Raw genomic sequence first — 25,541 nt, 5'->3', positions numbered from 1 at the left:
AGCATGATTCAGAGAAACCCAAGCCATTATAAAACATCCTAGGCAGGATACTTTTAATCCTTCTCCAACCGGAAAAGGTTTCCAAAAAATCACCATTGCAATGAATCAAGCAATCGCATAACCATGTCTTCGTTTTATTCAGGAAATCAATGAATAACGACAGCCCCTCAAACCAGTGACACGAAAGAGGAAAATGACAGGCGGTACCAATAAGGCCGCATAGCATAAATTACAAGGAAAACGACGCCTTCCATTTTACAGCCACAGCAGATACCATATCATCTAATCATCTAAGAAAAGCATGTGAAACATAGCTTTTCTTTGTAAAGACAATACAAAAGACTCGGGCCAAAACTGCCTTTTAGGCACCTTTGGCCTACTTGTGACGTGACAGTTGCAACGTTTAAATGATCCGCGAGCGATTTAACGGGGGGGTGGGGAACAGCTTGAAGAATTTCTTAGCCCAAAAAGCAGGATTTCCATATCTCAAAAGACACTGAAAGTGAAAACACCTCCAGTGTTTAAAAAACTGGAAGGCCAATTCTAATCCAAATAGGATAGGAATCAGCCAGAAACGGTGGAAATCGGCAAATAAACCACCCCTAAACCCTATTTTCCATATGAGATCTGGATCCACTGGAATTGAAAAGAGACTCCAACGGGATCCGATTATTCAAACTACCATGAGCTGCCAAAAATTGCCCGTTTGGAGTTCGGACAAGTCAAGTAGGTGTGTATGCCTAGAGTTAGGTCAGGGTAGATTAAGACATACATTAATTCCACAATATAACAACCATTTACGGAAATCTGTTGGGGGATCTGTTTGGTGATTATGGTGGGGGGGAAAACTTCATTTTTAAGGCTTGATTCTGCAAGATAAAAAATAAGTTACCTGCCTTACTGTGTATCCATGAGGTTAGTATAGAAACAAAATGACCACGAATCTATCAGGCATTCATAACATGTCACCCCCACCACCATGCTTGCTTTGCCTGAAAATACCTCTTCTGTTGCCGGCAATATATGACCAAGAATAAATTACATCTGCCAAGCCCAACAGACCATCACAGTAAAAGTATATCAGGCACCTGAAATTGGAAGAGAAAAGGGGAAGGGGGGGTATCTGAAAGCATACCATTGCTCACCTACATATGTTTCATGTAAAAAGTCACGCCTCTACCTCTTGACCTGCAGTTGGTTGATCTTCTTTTTCATCACCTTCCCCATCATCATCCTCGTTATCTTCTGCCTCATCAGCTAGTTTTGTAAGCTCCTCTTGGATCAGAAGCTTTATAGCTGACTTTCTTGGTGTGAGATCCATGCTGAACCGCCGAGCTGAAAGGAAGTAGAATTTTTTACACGTCAGTGCACCCCTACAATTTAAACAAAATATTAAATCAACTGGATAGATAGAAACCAAGAGTACGTACCGAGCAGCTTCAGAATGTCTGTGAATGTTGCCTAAAAAAAGCAAAGCAACAAAATGGGAAAAAGAAAAGTTAGCTGTAGATAGTAATGAATATGAAAAACCAAATCACCCTTTAAATCTTTTTTTCTTTTTCAGAGGGGGGGATGTTCGGAGGAAACATATCCCTGGATATACAAGTGAAAGCTGAAAACATAATAGAAGCAAGAAGCTGCCTCTGCAGTTAAACCCCCCCCCCTCCCACTTTTCTCTTGTGCAGGGGGTGTAGGAAAGGAAACCCATTAATTAACAAAGGTAAAGGGGGGAGGGGGGTATGAAAAAAATTACAAAAAGGGGTAAAATCATCCAATTGCGGGTCCTAGACCACAGTTTAGAGATGTGAAACCATAAAAGCACAGTTGTTTACCTGTGGATAACACAGGTAAGGCTGTAAGGGTTTCAAAATCAAACCGAAACTGTGAAACCGTTTAATAAATGGTTCAGTTATGGTTTCAAAATTGAGACCGTTTAATTATATGGTTTAACCGAAACCGGAATGTTTGACATCCTTAATCACAGGAGAAGAAGGGTAGATGCCCCAACTCAACAGCTTTCTACACTAAACAGTCCACCGAAGATTAAGTTTAAGCAGCCTACCGTGTTGAAGTCAACTTCCTTCAGAATTTCACAGATTGCACTTCGTAGTTCATCTTCACTTGGTACAGGTTCTCCTTCTCTGGATTTATCCTTCCCTTTCACCACCTTTGAACCTTCATAAAATTACAGACAATTTCAGGTAATTGTTTCCCAGGAAAAAATGAAGAATACACATATTCAAGACATATAATCATCATCATCATTATACCACCATCACAACTGCTACACCATGTTGCTGTCCATACAAAGACTTAGGTAATAGAATGCCTTGATTTCTCAGAACAAAGTACTGAAAAGCTTGATTGGAATACTTCTTCATATAGATTTTTGAAGAAACAATGGTTCTTCATCAGAAAGAAAACAAGTACAGTAGAAAGAAATTCTTTGGGATGGAAGCAGGAATATGAGAATGTAATTCCCGAAAAAGGAAATATACTTTGTTATAGGGCTTTACCTATCTACAAACTACATTCCAGTTCTACTTAAAAATTCAATTCACTTGCCAAGGAATTACAAGAATGCTATCCAACAGAACAAGAAGTTCATGGAGGAACCCTCCCCTCACCCCGGGTTGGGGGGGGAGGGGTTATCAAAGAAATCCAGGTACTGCCCCCCACCCCCTCCTTTTCTAACAGTCGAGGCAATCAATTCCCCCACTGTGAGAGGAAGATGACAGAAGAGTTCATTTTTTCTTTTATGGGTTCTTTTTTTTTTTTTTTTTGGGGGGGGGGGTGTGGGGGTGGATGTTAGCGAGTATTACCAGCTTTATCTTTGGTGGCAGATTTTACTGTGGTTGAGGCCTTTTTCTTGGTCTCCTCATTTTTCTTCTTTCTTGAAAACACCTTCGGGCTTTTATCAATGCTGTCATCAACCTTAGAATGCTTAGATGATGATTTGCTCGGAGTTTTCTTAGGCGGTGCAGTTGGAGTAGCTTTCGTGGAGGTTGTACATTTCTTCATATCAGTTTTCCCAGCAGATTCCTTCTTCGATGATGATTTCTTTGAACTACGTTTACGCTTTCTCGTATCTTCTTCAGACTCCTCTACAGATTCATCTTCCTTATCCTCATTCTCAGAATGGTCAAGAACCTCCTGAGGTGCATCTGGAACACCATTATCATTCTCTTCATCCTCTTCTTCAGACTCATCTCCGGTGTCAAGGTCACTCCTTTTATCTGTCCCTTTTGGAGTGTCTCCAGACTTTATTCGTTTCTGTGAAATAATTAATTCAGAAAAATTATAAGCAACAATAAATAGTTTCCAACTTTCCAAATAATCAGGACATGCATATTACCATGTCTCAAATTCAAAAACCAAAATGAATTGCATGCCTCTAGCTCTCTTAGTATGGGTTTTACATTCAAACACTACAACATAAACTCCCATTTTCCATAAATTCTGACTCCACCATGTCCAACAAAAATCTTTCACAAAGCAATTATCTCATTCCTGATTACAACTAAAAATTTATTAAGATCCAAATTACAAGTAAATGACACTCGTACAAAGAAAGAGGAGCAATTGTTTGATGAATCTTGCAATAGATTTCCATAGTATGAGATAAATCCACAGATGACAGTACCTCTCGTTAATGAACATTTTTTCCACCTAAGCAAAAAGAATAAAAGAGATTACTCAATCCTTATCGTCCGTTCAATAATTATTTTTGGTGTCAAAAATGACCGTCGCAGAAGGGTCTGATAAAATGTAGGTGTTGTCTCACATATCATGTTCACAACATGTGCATGTGCATATTGTAGACCAGAGTACACAACATTCAAATATTTCCCCCTTTATTTATATACCCATAACTTGGCCAAAAGATCGCACCCATTGGATCCACTTTTAGAGATGATGAAGTAAAAAAGAGCCAAATTCAATTAATATTAGAAATCTTTCTTAAATAAGCTCATCAGACCTATATTTTAGATCAATAGATTTCCCATTAAAACACTGTTAAACATTTTGATCTGAGCCACACAAAAATTTACTGTACCAACACAAATCATATAGGGCTCACAAAGAAAGATGGATACCCCTGAAGAGTGTTTTGCAGAAGAACCACCTGACTTTGATGCAGATCCCTTGACTGACCTTTTGCGCTTTCTAGTTTTACTTGGCTGTATAACAATAAAGAGAAGAAAAATAAGCCAACAGCAGAAAAGCTACTTTCCAAAAGATTATAACGCCTGAATGAAAAGTTCTAGCTGGGGAAAAGAAACCTGCTCCTTCTCTGCAAGTAAAACATCAGTCATTGCATGTGGAGATGCCAAAAAGTCTATTAACTTCACAACAATATCTTCCTGCACATGAAATAAAAAGCCAGACTCAGCTTGTGGCTCCAAAATGACATTCGATTTAGCAAGCAGGGTAAAATGTGTGTGTGTGTGTCTATGTGGGTCCTTCCACATGTCAATTCGAACCATAGTTGTCGAGACATCGGTGCCAAGGCGTCCAGGAACCCCTTGGAGGACAAAGCCTTGGGTGGCCTAGGCATCGCCTTCTTAGTGTCACCTAGGCATCCAGGCTCCCCCTATTGCCTTGGGCCGCCTAGTCGCCTTGACAACTACGATTTGAACAAGCCAAATGTTGGGACACCTCATGGATTAGCTTGGCCTCTTCACAGTTCACAAGCAAAAAACTTGGCCACATTATATAGGCATGGCTGGCCTTGCCATAAGGGTTCTGGCGTACGAGCCTAGGTTTGAGTCTTTGGCAATATACCAATCAGTAGAAGTTTTGAGACTTCAGGTATATGGGCTGTCAGCATCAAATGGCCAGTTTGGGCAATTCAAAAAAATAAAGTCATTCAGACAGGAAAATCCAATGAATAATCCATGGTTCTATGGCCATGAATAATAATGAACTCAGAGTCTGTCATTTAGGCCCCAACATTCCAAACAGTCTAGGCTGCAAGGGCCCAAAACTTACATCTTCTATACAGAACACTTTCTAGAGCAAAGTCATACAGTAATACATACCTTCCTTGTTGTTGTCTTCACAACAGATATGTCAAGCACATCACAGAATTCCAGCAACTTCTCCTTAACACACTTGTCAAATTTTTCTTTTAATTTCATCCTTTGCTTTTCCTGCGCTTCCTTCAAAAGTTCATGGTTAGAGATCCAGACATTCATGTGGCATGTGCTTCACAATTGGTAATCCAAAAATGAACCCTATAATCATATCAAAATAATAGCTATCCGTCAAAGTACATGCTCTACTTCTTAGCCCTCTAACAAGATAAAAATAGCATTAGAAAGGCAAAAACAAAAATAAAGAATAAATTTGAACCCTCCCTTCAATATGAATTTCTTTACCTCATTCTCATGCCACACAAAGCCAGAAAACTGGGAAATATTCTTCTTGACATCAGATGCCTGCATACATTAAAACAGAAGGCTGAAGAAGCAGCAAATTGAATCACTTAATAAAACCATTCAGCAGAAGACCAAATCACAGATATTCCCATGGAGATAGAAGAAGAACAATAGGAATAAACTGAACTTTGAAAACATGGAGAAAAATCAATCACAATTTATTTTCTTCGATAAATGAAGTACATCACAACAACCAAAAGTGAATCAAATGCACAATCATATAAAAAGCAACCCAGTGCATAAGGCTCCTGCTACTTCAGGGTCTGGGAGGGGCAAATGTATGCAGTTTTACCCCCTGCTTCACAGGAGAGGCTGTATCCAAGTTTTCAACCCGCAACCAATAGGTTGCAATAGCGCAACTTCACCATTCATATGAAGAGCAACCCAGTGCATGAGGCTCTCGCTACCGCTGGATCTGGGAGGGGCAAATGTACGCAGCCTTACCCCATTCTTCGCAGGAGATGCTGTTTCCAAGTTTTGAACCAGGAACCAACAAGTTTGAATCCAATGCACATTCATATATAAATATAATATGCTCGGAGGTAAGACTACAAGTCTACAATTAACATACATGCCCATGAATTCAGGCCATGTGATATATGGCCGCTAGAGTGATGGAGAACAAATTAAATTGAAATCAATCATAACTTGCATCAAAAGAGTTTACTTGATTAAATAGGAACCACCCACAGATCACTGAGTAAACTGAATAAAAAATCAGAGAAGGTGTCAAAAATCAAAATCGTGAAAGGCTTAAACAACTCTCCCCATCTTTCCCCTCTTTGTTTAGACCATCATGCAAAGTGGCAGACCTGCAGAGTTATGGACCCTTCCTCAGTCGGAGAATCAAGTTTCCCTCCTTTGATTGGAGACATTAGTCGCAGACTAACAAGCCCTTCTTGGCTTCTTCATTTGGACTGTTCAAATATTCGATAGAATCCTCCCACACAACAGCAAAAGTTCGCATCGCCTCCTTTTCTCTCAATGGTCGGCAACTAGGAGAATCTGAACACCACTGATTTCTTTGGAGTTCTGATTCCTCTTCTTGATCACTAAAATCCTTGGTTATTTGCTCGATTTTCTTGATACTTGCAGGCCCTTTTTTCTCTTCTGTTTGCTCAAAGCTCATGATGACAAATGAGTTAATGACTTTTGTTAGATAAGTGTCCAAAACCAAAACGTTTATGTTTCTATTCTTTCTAGTTTCTCGTTTGTGTCTGTTATCGGTCTCTTGTCTGCTTCCAGACTTTTTTTTATTCTGTTTTTTGAATGGATGTTGTCTGAAGTTTGGATTTGAATAAGTTGCAGCTGTATCACTTATTGAATAGTCTGCTGGAGGTCAATCTAATCGGATATCCACATATTGGATCCATATTCCAATAGATAAAAAGATAGAATACAGATCCAGTGGTCCATATTGCTGGATATTTAATTGGACACAGAATATCCAATTAAATAAACAGGCAAAACATCAGATACATCTCTATTCAACTGCTAAACAGCCCTGCCAATGGTATGAGGTGGTACAAGGTACCCACCCAGGGTTCTTCAAATACCATGCCTGACCCAAACCTAATGCAGTTGCATTGAACATTATTCCTGTATGGAGGCCAATGTGCAAGCTTAGGAAATCTACAAGGTGCTGATGTCAGTCCAATGGGCTGAAATAAACCTTTGGGTAGTTATATTATAGGTTGGGCCTTTTATTTTCTTGGGTTTTATTGTAATAGGCCTAATTTAAAAGCCCATTAAGTAGGGTTGAAGCTATTATACGGGATTAATAATAAAATTAAATGTTTGAGTTAGATTAGAGTACTTAATAACTTTTAAGAATTCAGTTTTGAGTTTATTTACATTGTTGAGTGTGTGAGAGTGATTAGAATTCCTTTTATGAGTCAACTTAGGAATTTTTGGTCTTTATATATGCAATACACTCCCATCAATTAAGGATGTTTTGAGTAAAGAAATTTGAGTTTTATCCAGAGTTTTGGTGCTATTGAGCAATGCATACAAATTGATATCTCAAACCTGATTTCTTCGTTCTTCTTCTTCCGATCTACTTTTAACAGGTTTGATCTTTCCTCTCTCTTCTTCTCTTCTGTTCTTATTCTAAATCTTCTACAATCTACTCTGAATCTGCCCCTTGATTCTACAGTTTTCTAGCTTTCCTTTCTCCAATAGGTTAGCTTCATAACTCTAAATCTATCCGACAGATTTAGATTATCTTTTGCAGATCTGTTATGATGACTGATTGGAGAAATCGACCGAAATTTATGCATATTTGATTTGTTTTGGCTGAGTTACCCAAGTTTCTCTTCCAGTTCTTATTCCTTGTGATCCTGTCGCAAGCTAATCTCACTGGAATTCCCTAGTAGAGAATTAGTTTTGCATTATTAAGTATCAGAGCCTAACCGAGCCGTGGATACCTATGTTCAAGACTAGAATAAGCTTGCCCAGTAGAAGATTTACTATTTTATTCGACGAAGATGGGAGAAGTGAAAATTTTGTTTCACAATCCGTGGTGGAGCTATTGTCAAAGACAAATGAGATCATCATTGAATCTGAAGATATCATCAAATTTTTTACTCCTCAGTACTTTGATGGTGACTGTTGTGAGATGTTTGATTCTTCGAAATGCATCATTAAAGTTGATCAACAATGGTTGGAAGTGCGAAAGGGTGTAGTTGATCATGATAGAAATTTGTGCATCCTAGAGACTTCTCACATATGACAGACGTTATTTCATCAAGGGCGGATTGATGAAGGATTCTCAAAGCCAAAAGAAACAGTCCCTACAGAAGAGCTTGTTGTCCACAGTGAAATTCCTAAGCCAATTGAGAAAAAAACAGCAAGTGATGGCAAAAAAAGAAAAAAAGTTGGTCGTTCATTACGAGGATACATCCCCAATTTGGGAGGAAGAAGAGAGACGAGGAGAAGAAATCAGGTTTGGGATACCAATCCCGTACGCACTGCTCAACAGGACCAAAACTCTTGGAAAAAATTCATTTTCTTTGCTCAAATCATTTGTAATTGATGGAGGGTGTATTACATATATATATATATATATATATATATAGAGAGAGAGAGAGAGAGCTTCTAAAATTCCTAATTTGACTCATACAAGGTAATGCAAACCCGGGTTTGAATAACCCTTGCTGGGTTGCTTGCGGGCCCACCAAAGTGTTAGATAACTCAAATATAAGATCCAATGGCAATCTGGTACTTTTGGGAGTCTAAATCACAAAAAAGGAACAAAAGGGAAGAAGTCACATATGAAGTGGGGTAATTTTGTAAAGGTTTGTAAAATAGGGATATATAAGGAGATAAGAGAAGTGTTGATGATGCAGTTGCCTTAGCCTGGCTGGACCGGCATGACCCACTTTGGAAGCCCAATGCAAGGACTGGTCCTAAACCGGTTTTCTGGTCTGGCAAGGGCTGGTAGTCTAGTTTAGGATGCAATATTTATTTTATTTCTTGGGTAGATTACGTAGGAGCTTATTTGGTAGTTTCCTTTTCTTAGATATGTCTTATTTTGGTAGTTTCCCTTTTGGTTAGTTTCTATTTTATAAGGGTATTTTCCTTTAAATTGATGTACTACGATAGAAGAGTCAGACTTGAAAATTTGATTAATGAGAAGATTTATTCGTGAAGCTCTGTGAGAGTGTGTGAACGTGAGTTCCCTCTTCCCTTCCCTCTTTTCTTCTAATTCTTCTACTGTTCCCTCTGTGAAGCCCACCATAGCAGATCACCCTCCCTGGTTCTGCATTATTTGGTATCAAAGCCAAAGGATCCATCATCCTTCCCCATCAATCTCTTTCACTCCCTTCCCTGTTAATCTCTCTCAACCCATTCTTCTTCTTCTCTATCTCTTGCCTTCCCTCCTTTCTTCTAATTCTTCTACTGTTCCCTCTGTGAAGCCCACCATAGCAGACCACCCTCCCTGGTTCTGCATTAGTTGAGGAGCATTAAAGGAAACTAAAAGCATAAATAAGGAAACAAGAGAATCGTGGGGGGATGAGGTGATCGTTTTCTACCTCAAGAAAAACCAGAAAGTGGAAATCAGAATTATTATGATGGAGAGAGCTCTTTAAATTAGACCTAGACAAAGGCGAAACTGCAGGGAGAGGTTCTACATTCATGAAGCTCTTGAATGCAAACAACCAGCCAGATCAAACAACTCGTGATCGCAAGATTTAAAGCTGCTGAAAAAACTTGGGCGAGAGAACTGGGGTTCATGCCTGAAATCTGGTTTCAATCTCAGGATGGAGGAGGGCTTAAGAGAACTAACTCTAGGGTTCTGTTCGCACATGGTAACCCTATCTTTGGTCAATCTAGAGTCAACTGGTATTGAATTGAATGAGTTTCAACAAAGTCTCTACTGATCACTTGCTGCTAGAACAGAAACTGCAAAGCATATGTACTGTAATGCAGGAAAGGTAAAGACATAACAGGGAATAGAAGAAAAAGAATGAGGAACAAGAAAAAATCGAAGAGGACAGGAGAGAGAGGGAGGGAATATGGTCACACGATCTTGTTCGCACCAATCTGGTAAAAAAAATAAAAAAACTTTTATTCATCCAAATCTGACCAACGAATTGGATTAAAAGCATATTTATATAAAAAGAAATTAAGTGTCCTAATTGAAGTCTAAAACAGAAATAGAATTAAAATCTACTTCCTAAAACCTAGACTAATAAAAATAGAGACTAAAAAAAACTCAAATTGGAAATTTCCCAAATTGCTACCCAAATAAAAGAATACATATATTTCCCAAATAAAATAATTCCTAAATATCCTACTGGACCTAAAAACCCAATTGGACCAGGTTCATCTTCACATGGATACCCAAATGGGTTTGGGTTGGTCCAAGGCAGTGCACCTGCATCAACAGGACTCATAATCACCCTAATACACTCAGTAAAGTATATAAACTCAAAACATAACTCCATAGCTATTAAGGGTCTTTTTGGTATCATTTTTCTTTTTGTTTATGATCTACTTAAAAAAATCATTAATAAAAATCTTTTTTATCAAAAAATGAAAACTGTTTGGTAACTACTAGACCTAATAGAGTATAGATTGAGAAACCGTTTGGTAACTACTCACGGTTTTTAAAGAAAAGGCCCAAAGCCCATACATTGTTTAAGCAGTAGGTGAAGGGATACCCTCTTCACCAATCTTCCAAACCATTTCTCCTTTTTCCGTGAATCAAAACCGTAATTTGTTACAACCATTCCCATTTCTTCTTTCCAAATCCATCATAATTTGGAACATTTTTTACTCGTTTTGAAAAAGAACTCACTCGAAGGACAGATTAAATAATTAGCTCAATGGATTTAAACAGTCATGTTGTGATGCAATGGTAGAAAAGGTTGAGTCTCTATGCAGATTTGGCTGAAACGGAGGATGAAACAATGGAAAAAAAATATGAAGTCATCCTTTTAATGTCTCAAAACAGAGGAGGAAACAGTCAAAAAATGTTTCAAATTACGGAGGGGTTTGGAAAGAAGAAATGGGAGCAGGAGGCTGGTGGGGTTTCTGGAAGAAGAAGAGTGGTGGGTGGGGTGGGGAGGGAAGGGGTGGAACAGAGAAGGGAGGGGCTGGGGCTGGGGCTGGGGCTGGGGCTGGAGCGGGGCAGGGTAGCAGGGAAGGGATGGACAAGAAGGCAGGTGCAGGGTGGGGCGAGGGTGGGTGTGGGTTGGGTTGCAGCAAGGGGTGGGGACGGGTACGGTTGTACGAAGAAGATGAAGTGGGTTGGGACTTCCTTTCTAATTTAAGAGGAAATGACTCCTCTACCCTCGACTTTGGGACTTTATAAGGACATGCTCATTAAAGGTTCCGCATAAATGATCAAAAGTGGTTTTTAGCCATAAAAAAAAAATGGGTCTTGACCCTACTATGATTTTTCTATTATACTCATTTATTTTAAATAAAAATAGGGTCCACAAATGATACTAAACACTTGCAACAAAAAAAATGTGTCAGATAAATAAAATGAAAAATGATACCAAAAAGACCCTAAGTATCCTAATCTAACTCAAACACTCAACTTAACTACTAAACTAGTGTACTAACTTTACCCCCACTGTGGGTTTATAATTAGGTTCATTACATCAATAAACCCAAAAATAAGAAGCCCAAAGTCCATAGAACCCAACATGAGCCAAAATTAATTCTTTTGAGGCCCGATTGACCCGATAGGACCATCTTAACTGCATCACCCCTCCTATATATTGCCACCCACGATAGTCCATCTTTCTAAGGTTTATTTCCATTTATATCCCTATACCCTCTATTCCTTATAGCCCTTTAAGATTCCTTTTATTTCCAATTCTACCACTATTCTTATAACCTTCAAGCTATTTTCTTGTTTTACAACTAAGCCTTTGCTTTGAGTGTCCTCTTGCTCGTGTGGGCCCCATAGTGATTCCAAATATGGGATTGCAGTCATCTTTATATACGTAATACCCCCTCACCAATTGCAGATGTTTTGAGCATCATTGTCAAGGCTTCTAGGGGACGCCTTGGCAACCTTGACACCATGACAACTATGATTCAGGCTCTTTAAAAAGTTTTCTCACTTTCCTGTCCCTATTTAGTCCACCAGCCAAGCCCAGTGAACCAGTCGATCCAACTTGGAAGTTGGAGAAAGACCATTTGAAACTTATTAAAAAGTATTGTGGAGCTAACTAGCAATGACCAAGTGGAGCTAACTAGCAATGACCAAGACCCTCAAGTGAACACACCCAGTTGAACAAAGTAGGCCAACACAAGCTCCATGCTTATATCAGATTTGTTTTGGTTGAGATACTCAATTTTCTCTTCTAGTTTTTATTCCTCACTGGTGATCGTATCGTATCGCAAGCTAATCTCCCACTGCAATTCCCTAGTTCGGGATTAGTTTTGCATTGTTGCCCGATAAGGATTATAATTAGTTTTGCAAAACTAGCAAGGGGAACCAGTTTAATCCGCTCCATTGCCATCCTAGCACAGCCATCTAGTGTAATTTAAGAAAACAACGTAAAGAGAACTGAAGACATTACCTATTTAGTATTTACCCTTTGACTATAATGATACTGCTAGAACAGGTTGTTAACCTATTACCTATCTGAATAATTTAGCTTTAGCCACCCAATCAGACAGGGTCCCTGAACTCTAATTTCCAATGATCTCCTGAATCTTTTTTGCAGTCACACTATCAAGGATTCCAAGGAAGGTCCTATACCATACTGACAAGTGACAACTCGCAGTACAACAACAGCCTGTAGAACAGCTAGAGCACTCCATGCATAATTATTTAGTTTGGTATAAACCAAGAAGCTCCAGTGTTCTTTACACAACTATATTCTAGACATTAACAAAGGGAAGCACTCAGAACAGAGTTGTGGAGTTAAATGAATAGATAATATGGAAACAAAATCAATTTTTAACATTTTTTCAGATTACCTTTCCCCTCCTTCCAAAAAGGATCATGTAAAGTGACTTGAATGTTTCATCTGTCTTCTTCTTTGATAACTTGTATGCCACTGAAAAAATACCAAGAAGCAAAAGACCAGAAATGTCACAAACTGAAGAATATATCTCAACTACTCTGTCAATCCACAGAGAGAAATCATTGATAGAATACTAAAAATAATTAACAAATGATATGAGAATAATTAACTAAATTTCCCACCATTCTATGGAACTACATGAGCATACTACAAAGGAAGTTTCTCAGCATAAAATTAGCATTGCAGTAAATGAATAATTGAAACCCAAACTGCTACAATCACGATATGTGAACCTGAGAGTTAATTTTTTTTTAATAATAAAAACAAAGAACTTGAATTACTAGATAGAAGTCAAATGCAAACATAGAAACACTACTAGGATAAATTAGTAACTACGGACAAAACCCTGAGGTGAACCCAATTGATATAAACATGATAGAAAATAGAACTGAGATATTCCCTACATGTACCAAATGTGTTTTAGAATTAATGCACCTCTAAAGCATTGCAGTAAATGAATAATTGAAACCCAAACTGCTACAATCACGATATGTAAACCTGAGAGTTAATTTTTTTTTTAATAATAAGAACAAAGAACTTGAATTACTAGATAGAAGTCAAATGCAATCATAGAGTCACTACTAGGATAAATTAGTAACTACGGACACAACCCTGAGGTGAACCCAATTGATATAAACATGATAGAAAATAGAACTGAGATATTCCCTACATGTACCAAATGTGTTTTAGAATTAATGCACCTCCAAATGTTTGTAGTGATCATAAGATTTCAACAGGACAAATTGATACATCTAAATAGTGAATAACAGAGCCAGTTTCTTAAGAAACCCTAAGATATTATGTTGTAAATAAAATGGTCACACAGTGATGGAGGGTTTAGAATTCAACCAGAAACTGTTGAGAACTTGTATTTCAACTGTAGCAACAATTCATTGCTGCAGCTCAACTGTAACATGAAAATTTATTTTTCTCCAAGTATATTTATATTTTACATTCAATGAGTTTATTAAGCAACAGTAATGAAAAACAGCCTGGGGCTTTGAGGGTCTAGGGCTGCACTACACGAGTTGGTGAGGATGGCCTCTACAGCTAGCCAAGGACTATGGCCTCTACAGCTAGCCAGGGAATTCCTGATCAGAATCAAGTATTGCATTGGTCCGGGCAATACCTCTTGGGATCATTCTGTATTGGATGATCCAAACAAAGGACTAGTGGTGGAAGGCCGGTTAGGAGAAGAGGGAACCCTGGAAAAAATCAGAGTTGCAGGTGAGAGAAGAACTAATGTAAGACTAGAACCTGAATAGGTCTAATCCCAGGCAAGATCAAAAAAAAAACTCCAAAGAACAAGAAAGAGAGCAATGGAAACAAAATCATATGAGGGAACCAAGAGAACAATGGGAAGTAAGAATAAGGTAAACAAGAGAACAATGGGAAGTAAGAACAAGGAAAACAAGAGGACAATGAGAACTCAAATGAGGGAACAATTTCCTTGATTGAAGTAACAAATAAAAAACCACAAATTTGTAACCTGTTGAAGCAGCAAATGACCTTGATATAATAATCTTCAAGAAATCAATGTGACAGTCAGTTGAAAGAAATCCCAGCAGTTAGTAGCACTCTTGAACTCAATTTGAACAAAATTAGGGTTTGGATGCAATAACCGATGGAAGGGGATGGGGGAAGGGAATGGGCATCTCACCCAACCTATCTCAGGATTTTAACAAAGGCTAAAGCCAATATTTCATTATTCCAATTCGTGTACAATGCTGGCCTCCCTTACAAACTTATATAGAAGACTCAAAAATAGACTTAGACACTAAAAAGGAAAGGCCAAACCATATCCTTAACTAATAAGGTAACCTAAATTGAATAAGAAAGTGAAATAATAAAGAAAACAGACTCAAAATAGTACTCTTAACTAAACTAAGGAAGTAAATCCCGTTTTCCTACTTTCCACCCATAGTTTAGGCCCATTAAATTGGCCAATTATACCCATGGGATCAAAAGCCCAACACATTTACCTAAAGCTTATTTTCAATAAAATAACCCTCTAAGTGACTTATTTACATCAAGAACGCAAAAGAAAATTAAGAAAAAGGGGCGCGGGGGGGAAGGAACCATCGTTGTCACGGCATCTAGGCGACCCAAGGCGTTGGAGAGGGTCCAAATCAAGGCGACACCAACTAGGCGACCAAGGCACCTGGACGCCTAGGTGGAAGGAACGCACAAAACCAGCCATGCAGGCTCTTCAAAAAACACAACTTCAATTCATCTTTTCCATATATTCAACGATGGGGAAATAAAAAACTCCTAAAAATAAGACTAACTTTCTAACTAGAAAACTAATTCAAATAAGGAAACTAAGAAGGAATTGGGAAACCAAATATTTTACGTAGCTAACAGAATAAAATAAACTAAAAGACATTATTTCCCCAAATAACATAAGTTCCTAAAATCCTACTAAATTCCAAAAACTCTATCTGGACCCAGTTCATCTCCATCTGGATACCCAACTGGGTTTGGGTCGATCCAAGGTAAAGCACCTGAATCAATTCCCCCGGTGTTGAGAAAAAACTCATGTAGAATGGAAGAATTAAAAGCACACGAGCGGGGGTTATCGGTCCCACATTTACAACTTGAAGAAAATCCAAAATATGAAGCTTTGAAGGGGCATCCATGATTAAAAATCATAGGGAAGGATGAACTCATGATGAGGAATAACTTTCACAGCACTGGATTCCGTCGTTACCTGATCCACAATCTTTTCGTCTACCATTGCCACTATTTATTGTTCTGGTTGGGGCTGTATCAATGGTGCAGACTCTTTTGGCTTGGAACAAACATCATCAACTAATCCATGAAGAATAAATGTTTGGGACATGTGAAAAAGATGTGGGGTGCACAAGTTTCCGTCACAATCAACAATGCCTTTACGTTCTTCCAACCATTCTCGACCCAATTTAATAATGCGTCAGGGAGAATCAAACACTTCACAACACGCACCATCACAATATTGAGAAATGGAGAATTCAACGAATACACAATCCTCAAAGTAAGTAATGATCTGGTCGTTCTTTGATAACATCTCTGACATTAAAACACAAAATTATCACTTTGCCTTTCATCAAGTTTTCCACTGGACAAGCGCACTCTAAACTTGAACACAAAGGAGTCCATGGCCAGGTTTGTATTCGGAATCATTATGAGCTCACAAAAATACGAGAATACTCAAATCAAGGAATTAGTGGCAAACAGTAAATAAACAGAAGTTAATAAGATGATGGCAGAATTATAATAAAAGAAATCTGGAAGGGTTACGAAAGCAAACTAAAGAAGGGATAAGAAGAGTAATAAAAACAAAAAAAGATCAAGGGCTTACTTGGAATAAAAGGAAAATATAAGACAAAAGGAACATAGGAGAAACAACAGGGGCAGTTTAGGAATGATAAAAATTAAAGAAAGAAAGACAAACCAAAAGTGGACTGTTGAGTCGTGAGTCTCGTGACTATCGTCTCCTACTTGGAATCGTGTAGTCCAGAAAGGGAGAAACAACGAGCGGTGCTGCTGTTGCGACTGTGGAGGGCACAATGCAAGGAAGCCGACCAGCAGGGTCGCAATCGACTCACGGTGGGAGGGCAGAACAATCAGGTATGATTTCTTCTTTTGTCTTTGTGTTCTGTCTCTCGTTCTCTCTTCTCTTCACTCTCTTTTTTTTTTCTGTTACTAGCGGAACCCTAAAGGGGTTTGATCGAAGAAGAAAGGGCGGATAGAAAGGGGTTGTGGCATCGAAGGGGGAGTTAGGGCTACTGCAGGAATATAAGGGAGGGTTGGGGGCTAGGTTTTCGTTCAATTTCTGTGTTCAACAGAATCTTTTTTATTTTTGTGGGAACGAAGGAAAGAGTTGGAGAGGTTGCGAGAGGCACTGGATGGGGGTTGAGAGGTCACAGGGGTTTGGGCTTTTCGGGAGAGAAAAGGAAGGTGAGGGGTTGCTGCTGGTGTTGTTTGGTTACAACCACAGCAAAAAGAACATAAGAAAGAAAAAGGAAGGAAGAAGAATAGAACAGGGGAGAGAGATCACAAGGGATGGAAGAAGAACTTGTGAGCTCTCGACGAATTTATCGCTTTTTGAAGTGGTCAAGACAAGATGCTAGGCGAGTTCAAAAAATACACCATCTCGGGTGAAATCTCGCTAGAGTCCAGATCTCGACCCGACCTAGATTTCGACTCTTTTTCCTTTAAAGACTTCAAGAACTCGACAGATCTTGCGAGTTCTCTGTTGAGTTACAGATTTCGACCCTTTTTTTCCCCTTTGAGCTGCAGCAGCCTCATTTTGCTCCTGGATTTCAACATACAACTTGCCGGAGACTACATTCAGCTACAAAATTGAAGGATTTGCATCATATTTGTGATTCTTCATCTCAAATTTGAAGAATTTTTTAAAGGTAGACAATTTTTCCCCAAATCTATTTTTTTCAGAAAAATTTGTTCAAACCTTGGTAGATTCATGTCAATTTAAAATATGTTACATAACTTTTATGGGATGATAGATCATAGATGTAATATGTTAAACAGATTGATGCATTGTACACTTTAACATTTCTGATGCTTATTTAAGTTGTTTTACATTAATTGAATGCTTTGATTGCTTTCTATTACTAAATTACGTGTAGAGCAGGGTATTTTAGTACGTCATCGCTTACCAACCTAGGGTCCAAAGTGAAACTCCTATTTGGACTTTGTTTTTGCAAAATCTGATCGTGCCATTGTGTTTAAATGGCCTAAAATAGGCTGATTACCAAGTTTCTGCCCCAAAATAGGTCTAAAACCCATCGAAACCAGCCATTGAGTTGGATCCAACTCGCTATTTTGGCTGGTCAAAACCTGTACTCGAGACGAGTTCTTCTTCTATGCACAAGGAAAGGAGGAAGATGGTATCCTCTGGCTCTGATACCAAATTGGTGGAGTACTGGTCAGGAGAAGAGGGAAGCCTGGAAGAAATCAGAGTTGCAAGGGAGAGAAGAACACATAAGAAGATGAAGAAGGGGGGGGGGGAGGAATTCACAAAACAAGCCACGCAGGCTCTTCACAGACACAAACTCAATTCATCTTTTCCATCTATTCAACAATGGGGAGTTACACCATATATAAAGAAAAATAAAAGACTCCTAACAATAAGACTAACTCTCTAACTCATAAACTAATTCAAATAAGGAAACTAAGAAGGAATTGGGAAACCAAATATCCTACGTAGCTAACAGAATAAAATAAACTAGAAAGACATTATTTCCCCAAATAACATGAGTTCCTAAAATCCTACTAAATTACAAAAACTCAATCTGGACCCGGTTCATCTCCAACTGGAGACCCAACTGGGTTTGGATCGATCCAAGGTAGTGTACCAGCATCAATTCCCCCGGTGTTGAGAAAAATTCGTCCACGAGTTTTGTAGAATGGAAGAATTAAAAGCTCATGAGCGGGGTTATCAGTCCCATGTTTGCACCTTGAAGAAAATCCACAATATGAAGCTTTGGGGGGTGCAGACATGGCTGGAAAATCATGGGGAAGGACGAACTCATGATGAGGAATAACTTTCAATGCACTGGATTCCATCGTTACCTGATCCACAAACTTTTCGTCTTCCATTGCCACTATTAATTGTTCTGGTTGGGGTTGTAATCTAGTTCTAGATTGGTAGGAGATCAACTAGAAGCCAATAACCAGGATCTACTGTGAACTAGGTAATTCGGTTAGGTCAAAATAGGTGAAAATTGTGAAATTAGGGCTAGGGTTTGATGGTAGGGTTAGGTCAAGTTGATGTAGGGGAGTCTATCAGTGAAGGTTACATTAAGTTTAGTGGTTGGAAGTGTGTTGGAATGAATTGGCAGCAGGTTACGTTTAGGGTTTAGGGTTTTTGAAAAGAAGAAGATGAGGGAATCTAGGGTTTAAAGTGGTCAACTAGGGCTGGGGCTTGGATCGAGTTTCCCTTAAGGTGAAGGGAGAATTTGATCCAAATTTGGAGGGGTTTTGATCGTTGAATTGGTCTGGAGAGAATTTGGGTTATGGGAAAAAGGTTTAGTTAGAGATGGAGGGGATGTTACGGTCAGGTAGTTTTGAGGATTAGAAGAAAAAAGGGTTGGGGTTGGGTTTGGGATGATTCAATTCACTGTAGTTGCAGAATTTCTTGGGCAGCAGCTTCAATTGTTGAAGATCCTTGAATAAAAAGTCAAACTTGAACTAGAACTTGAAGAAGAGTTTCAAAGGAACCACCCGTGCTTCCCACCCGCAAGATGCCAATTGGATCAAACACCGATTCTTTCAAACAATCCATCCAGGCTTCACACCGCAAGGTGTCGATTGGATCAAACACCAATCCCACCAGCCTTGATCAAACACAAGACAAAAACCTTCAATGGAGAAGAAGAGCAACAAAGAGCTTTTCATTAATCAAAATTCATGTTCAATACTTGCCCCCCTTACAACCTTATATAAAAGACTCAAAAAAAGACTCCTACAGGACCTACACTAAAAAGGAAATGCCTAACCCAATTCTTAACCTATTAGGTAACTCAAACTGGCTAAGAAACTGAAATAGACTCAAACAAAGTACTAATCCAGCCCCACTAAACACGTAAAAGAAAACCACTAAAATCACTTAAATTGAACCATTGGTTGAACCGGTTCAATTTATGAACAAAACCACCAAAATAAAACTAAGTATGGAACTAAAGCAACTAATCCCGTATGCAACCTAATTACCCATATTTTAGGCCCATAAAAGTGGGCCTAATACATAGAAAACCCATGGGATCAAAAGCTCAACATTTATATAACCCAACCCTAGACTTATTCCTAAGCAAAAAAGACCAGTTTGGTGATAAATCTGCATCTGGCTATATCACTGGTGCTGCCTCTTTTGGCTTGGAACAAACTTCATCAACTAATCCATGAAGAATGAATGTCTAGGGCATGTGGTGTGCACAAGTTTCCGTCACGATCAACGATGCCTTTTCGTTCTTCCAACCATTCTCGACCCAATTTAATAATGCGTCTAGGAAAATCAAACACTTCACAAGTCACAACACACACCATCACAATATTGAGAAACGGAGAACTCGACAAATACACAATCCTCAAAGTAAGTAATGATCTGGTCGTTCTTTGATAACATCTCTAACACAGATTGAAACACAAAATTATCACTCTGTCTTTCATCAATAAACAGAGCTGAAAGTTTTCTGCTGGAAAAGCGCAATCTAAACTTGAACACAAAGGAATTCATGGCCAGGTTTGTATTCGGAATCATTATGAGCTCACAGAAATATGAGAATACTTAAATCAAGGAATTAGTGGCAAAACAGTAAATAAACAGAAATTAATAAAATGATGGCAGAATTATAATTAACGGAATCTGGAAGGGTTACGAAAGCAATTAAAGAAGGGATAAGAAGAGTAATAAAAAAAATAAAGATCAAGGGCTTACTTGGAATAAAAGGAATATAGGAGAAAAAATAGGGGCAGTTTAGGAATGATAAAAATTAAAGAAAGAAAGACACAAACCAAAAGAGGACTCGAGTCGTGAGTCTCGTGACTACCGTCTCCTACTTGGAGTCATGTAGTCCAGAGAGGAAGAAACAACGAGCGGTGCTGCTGATGCGACTGTGTAGGGCACGATGCAAGGAAGCCGATCAGCAGGATGGGAATCGACTCACAGTGTGAGGGCGGAACAATCAGGTACGATTTCTTCTTTTGTCTTTGTGTTCTGTCTCTCATTCTCTCTTCTCTTCACTTTCTTTTTTTTCATTGCTAGCGAAACCCTAAAGGGGGTTCGATCGAAGAAGAAGGGGCGGATAGAAAGGGTTGTGGAATCAAAGGGGGAGCTAGGGTTACTGCTGGAATAAAAGGGAGGGTTAGGGGCTGGGTTTTCGTTTGATTTCTGTGTTAAAGAGAATCGGTTTTCTTTTTTATTATTTTTATTTTTATTTTATTTTTTTTGTGTGTGTGGGTATGAAGGAAAGGGTTGGAGAGGCTGCAAGAGTCGCTGGATGGGGGTTGAGAGGTCACGGGGGTTTGGGCTTTGTGGGAAACAAAGGGAAGGTGGGGGATTGCTGCTGGTGTTGTTCGGTTACAAATGCAGCAAAAAGAAAATAGGAAAGAAAAAGGAAGGAAGAAGAATAGAACAAGGGAGAGAGATCACAAGGGAAGGAGGAAGATGGGATCTTTTGGCTCTGATACCAAATTGGCGGAAGGCCAATTAGGAGAAGAGGGAAGCCTGGAAGAAATCAGAGTTGCAGGGGAGAGAAGAGCGCATAAGAAGAAGAAAGGGGGAGAGGAACGCACACAAAACCAGTCACGCAGGTTCTTCACCAACACAAACTCAATTCATTTTATCCATCTATTCAATGATGGGGAATTACACCATATATAAAGAGAAATAAAAGACTCCTAAAAATAAGACTAACTTTCTAACTAGGAAACTACGAAGAAATTGGGAAACCAAATATCCTACGTAGCTAACAGAATAAAATAAACTAAAAGACATTAATTCCCCAAATAACATAAGTTCCTACAATCCTACTAAATTCCAAAAACTCAATCTGGACCCAGTTCATCTCCAACTGGATACCCAACTGGGTTTGGGTCGACCCAAGGTAGTGCACCTGCATCAACTAGTCAATCCAATGAGGAAATGCCTGTATACACAGTGGATCAGCTGATCTAACCCATATAAATCTTGTTTGTATGATCAGATTCAATACGACTCTTAAAAGCATTGGGCAAGCCAAATAAAGAAAGATTCTGAAATAGGATAAAGCAAAAAGTGGAGTGAGCAGCACAACAAACTGTAAAGCATTAACTATAGCAAGAGAAGAAGAGGGGGAGGGGGAAGAGATTGGGGAAAGTACCCTCTAGAAGAGAAAGTTGCCTATAAATTTTACAGTTGGACATGGTCAATTCACTCCACAAAAAAGAAATTCCATTCAATAAACAACTCGGTAATAATTCTCTGATAATAAAGCTCTTCATAAAAATGTAACATGCTGTTCATCCAGACCTTATACATCTCTATTCTTTGAACAAGAAAAAAGAATTCCTAAATTTAACTCAGCTAAAAGGAAATACAACAAAATAAACTTTCCAATCCATCCAATTGGAAACTCTAAACAAATAAAATATATACGTTTTTGAGATTCTAATGCCATCGGACCCATCAAAGCCTTTAAGAAAGGTAACTCTATAAGATTTATATGCTGCCTATAAAAAGCTAAATGAATCCAATTGCGAAGACCAACCATGGATCAAACATGATGCCTATATAAAGTCTACGTGGAGGCTTAAGTCCAACCCTTCTTTCTTCAGGCCCACACATCCATGCAGTGTTTCTAAAATTGGATCAGATGCCAGGTCATCAGGATCAAGAGTCAATGATCCAACTGCAGTCCTGACTGGATCTTGCAAGTAGTAATTGAATAAATATAATTCAAAAAGAGTGTTTATACTCTGAACCAATCCGAGTGGTCAATTAAACAAGATTGCCACCGACCAAATTAACAGCTTTTAACAGAAAGTGGTTCTAGGATGGTACGGTCATGGAAGTTGGAATTTCCATCTGCCCAGACTGATGGTCCATGAAAACCATACCTCTAAGGCCATCAAATTACATGTCCAACCTTGCCTCAACAATAAAATGAACAACTTTTACGTGGCAATATAACACCAATGGGCAACTACTTACCAAAGCATACAGATGATAACATGCAAGAGCCCAAACACACACAAAAACACTTTTTGATTTAGAACAAAGAAACTGATAAACTCAATCAATTCATTAAATGCTCCAAAACTTGGCTAGAGGATATAAGCTCTCTTTATTCACACCAAGAACCAAATGTACAGTCTCACCATTTCAAATACTAGTATGCAACAACCTATCGAAAGCAGAGATTGGACTCCATGAGAAGTCCTAAATGCTAAATTATTATTGAAGATCAACCGATATTGCTACATCTAAAAGGTCATCATCTTTGCACAAACCATCTCAAAATAAGTTTCCACAAGTGAATATTTTGAGAAGGAAGATTCATTTTCATAGCTACAATGAGATTTTAAAAGGAGACCCATTAGAGTTTACAGACATAACAGATTTGCAAGCCACCCCAAATTTTAGATTGCAATAATAATTATTCAAGCATCTCAAATATTAGGACTAAATAGGTGGCCGTCATTTCTATTTGCAAAAAGTGGTTTTGAAAGATGATAAACATACAGTTAATCTCCAATTACCACTACGCAGGTGTCTTATTCAATTCACAGTCCTAGGAGGGCTCTCAGGGACTGGGTATCAGCAAATAAAAGGCAAAGCCAAAATGCTATAATGTTTAGAAGATGCTGTTGAACCTGAAGAATCCTGGGTTGTATCAAGAGACTCATCTAGTAGCAATTACCACTATAGTTCATCAGAGCAGTTTTTAAGGCATCCATGTCGATGATTTAAAGGCCGCTTTGGATAGTTTAATCCCCCCCCCAAAAAGGAAAGAAAGATAATCTCCATCCCTGATGTTCATCGTCATCACAGAGGAGTTCCAATACTAAAACTGAAGTGATCTTATTTAATCGATCAGCCTTCTAAAGCAAATTTATCTCCAAAATCCAAATACCACAGCACAGAACAAAGGGATCAGAGGGGACTTAACGAATCCAATATGCAAAATAGGCAGCAAGAATTCTACGAAACTAATCATTAGTGACGCAAAAGGTAGGACAAAGTAGTGCATGGGCATGCCAACTATATCAGAAAACAGTTGAGGATACCAAAAGCATAAAATTTGGAATGTAGTCATGCACTCATGCATGGTCAAGAACAACAAAGTTTAAGCCTTAGCCATCTAGTCCAACAAAACACATGGCACCAGGTGGGGAAAGAAAGAAAGAAAGAAGCATTATGGTCCCTTCCATAAAAGAGAACAGTTAGTTCTTTTCCAGACCAATATTTCTCCAATCTGAGGAGTCAAACAAGGATGGAAAAACAATTAGGAAAACAGACAGAAGTAGTTTACTTGTAAGATGGAAAACACAACTAAGATAAATAATTTAAATTACTTCAGGAATCATTCTCAAGACAATTGCAACACCAAAATGAATTATGACAAACTTTAACATACCATTTGGAATTTCCTTGAGTGGAGTACCAAGGCCCTGTAGTTTATAAGGTCAAACAAGATAAAATACCAGTTAGCAGGCATGCAGAACTGAAGAAATAACAACACAAAAATAAACAAAACTACACCTTCTCAATGCGAAACCCCTTTGCTGGTTCTTTCTCAATAGAAGCCACCAACCTCTCAACAGATTTTCGCTCACGCACAGGTCGATCAAGAGATAAGGCCATGGGAGTACTAGTTTCTTTCACATTTTTTCCATCCGATTCGTTTTGCTTAGCCACCTCCTTGCTCTCAACATTCCGCCTCTTACCACGCTTCTTCAATCCCTTTTCTCCTTTACTCCCCTTGGCTTTCACTGTTTCCTCCTCCTCCTCCTCTTCCTCTTCAGCATTCTCAATGTTTTCTTTGCTCTCAGTCTCTTCCTTCTCTTCAGCAGTCTCAACATTTTCCTTGCTCTCAACATTCCGCCTCTTACTACGCTTCTTCAATCCCTTTTCTCCTTTACTCTCCTTGGCTTTCACTGTTTCCTCCTCCTCCTCTTCCTCTTCAGCATTCTCAATGTTTTCTTTGCTCTCATTCTCTTCCTTCTCTTCAGCAGTCTCAACATTTTCCTTGCTCCCAGCATTCCGCCTCTTACCACGCTTCTTCAATCCCTTTTCTCCTTTATTCTCCTTGGCTTTCACTGTTTCCTCCTCCTCCTCCTCTTCCTCTTCAGCATTCTCAATGTTATCTTTGCTCTCATTCTCTTCCTTCTCTTCAGCAGTCTCAACATTTTCCTTGCTCTCAACAGTCTGCCTCTTACCACGCTTCTTCAATCCCTTTTCCCCTTTACTCTCTTTGGCTTTCACTGTTTCCTCCTCCTCCTCCTCCTCCTCTTCCTCTTCAGCATTCTCAATGTTTTCTTTGCTCTCATTTTCTTCTTCCTCTTCAGCAGTCTCAACATTTTCCTTTCTCTCCTCCTCTCCCTTCTCTTCAGCATTCCTAACAATTTCATTGCTCTCCTTCTCTTCCTTTGTTTCAGTTTCTTCCTCTATCTTCACATCTTCCGGTTCTTTTTCTTCACTTTCTATTTCCTGCTTGCTCTCTTCTTCCTTCAACTCATGGTCTTCATCCATTCCCACAGCCTCATTCTTCTCTATTTCTTTACTATCTTCTTCCATTTCCTTAACTTCATTGGTGTCCTCCTCTTTTTTTAGAGTTACAGCTTCCTCCACCTTTAGAGTTTCAGCTTCACCAGTATCCTCGGGGGGTCCAGTATCCTCAGGTGGACAAGTTCCATTTGCAGCACCCTCAGCAACTTTGGTCTCCGTTTCTGCCTCTGCCATGCCTAACCCGCAGTGTAAAGCAAAAAATCCAGACCGATAAATAAGTAGAGGATAACACTTCGCTTTCTGTTCTTGTTTAATTTGAAACCTTAGATGATCGGC

General features: G+C 38.9%; 2 protein-coding genes across 7 annotated transcripts in view; both read right to left on the bottom strand.

Moving 5' to 3' along the window:
* The window catches only part of LOC122641945 (nuclear transcription factor Y subunit B-3-like), a 16,457-nt gene extending 6,605 nt beyond the window's left edge, over positions 1-9,852 (bottom strand). The window contains exon 1 of the mRNA XM_043835294.1: positions 9,841-9,852. The gene's annotated coding sequence lies outside the window, so the exon portion shown is untranslated. The remainder of the gene's footprint in view (positions 1-9,840) is intronic.
* On the bottom strand, positions 860-25,541 carry LOC122641944 (uncharacterized protein DDB_G0286299). Of its 6 annotated transcripts, none has more exons than XM_043835288.1 (14): positions 25,004-25,541; positions 24,624-24,709; positions 24,240-24,527; positions 24,115-24,148; positions 12,888-12,967; positions 5,382-5,441; positions 5,043-5,153; positions 4,284-4,364; positions 4,098-4,181; positions 2,823-3,273; positions 2,063-2,175; positions 1,431-1,461; positions 1,136-1,335; positions 860-1,044 (listed from the first exon to the last, which is right to left on the bottom strand). In XM_043835288.1, exons 1-13 carry the CDS (start codon positions 25,437-25,439, stop codon positions 1,169-1,171), a joined length of 2,022 nt encoding a protein of 673 aa, XP_043691223.1. In that variant the 5' UTR covers positions 25,440-25,541; the 3' UTR covers positions 860-1,044; positions 1,136-1,168. The 6 variants fall into 6 exon arrangements, with proteins under 6 accessions (XP_043691223.1, XP_043691225.1, XP_043691222.1 ...); XM_043835290.1 differs by having other exon boundaries at positions 1,146-1,335; positions 24,240-24,417; positions 24,583-24,709; positions 25,004-25,540; XM_043835287.1 differs by having other exon boundaries at positions 1,146-1,335; positions 25,004-25,540.

This window comes from Telopea speciosissima, chromosome 10 (assembly GCF_018873765.1).
Source record: "Telopea speciosissima isolate NSW1024214 ecotype Mountain lineage chromosome 10, Tspe_v1, whole genome shotgun sequence".
NCBI classification, from domain to species: Eukaryota; Viridiplantae; Streptophyta; class Magnoliopsida; order Proteales; family Proteaceae; genus Telopea; species Telopea speciosissima.
This window is presented reverse-complemented; position numbering and strand designations above follow the sequence as displayed.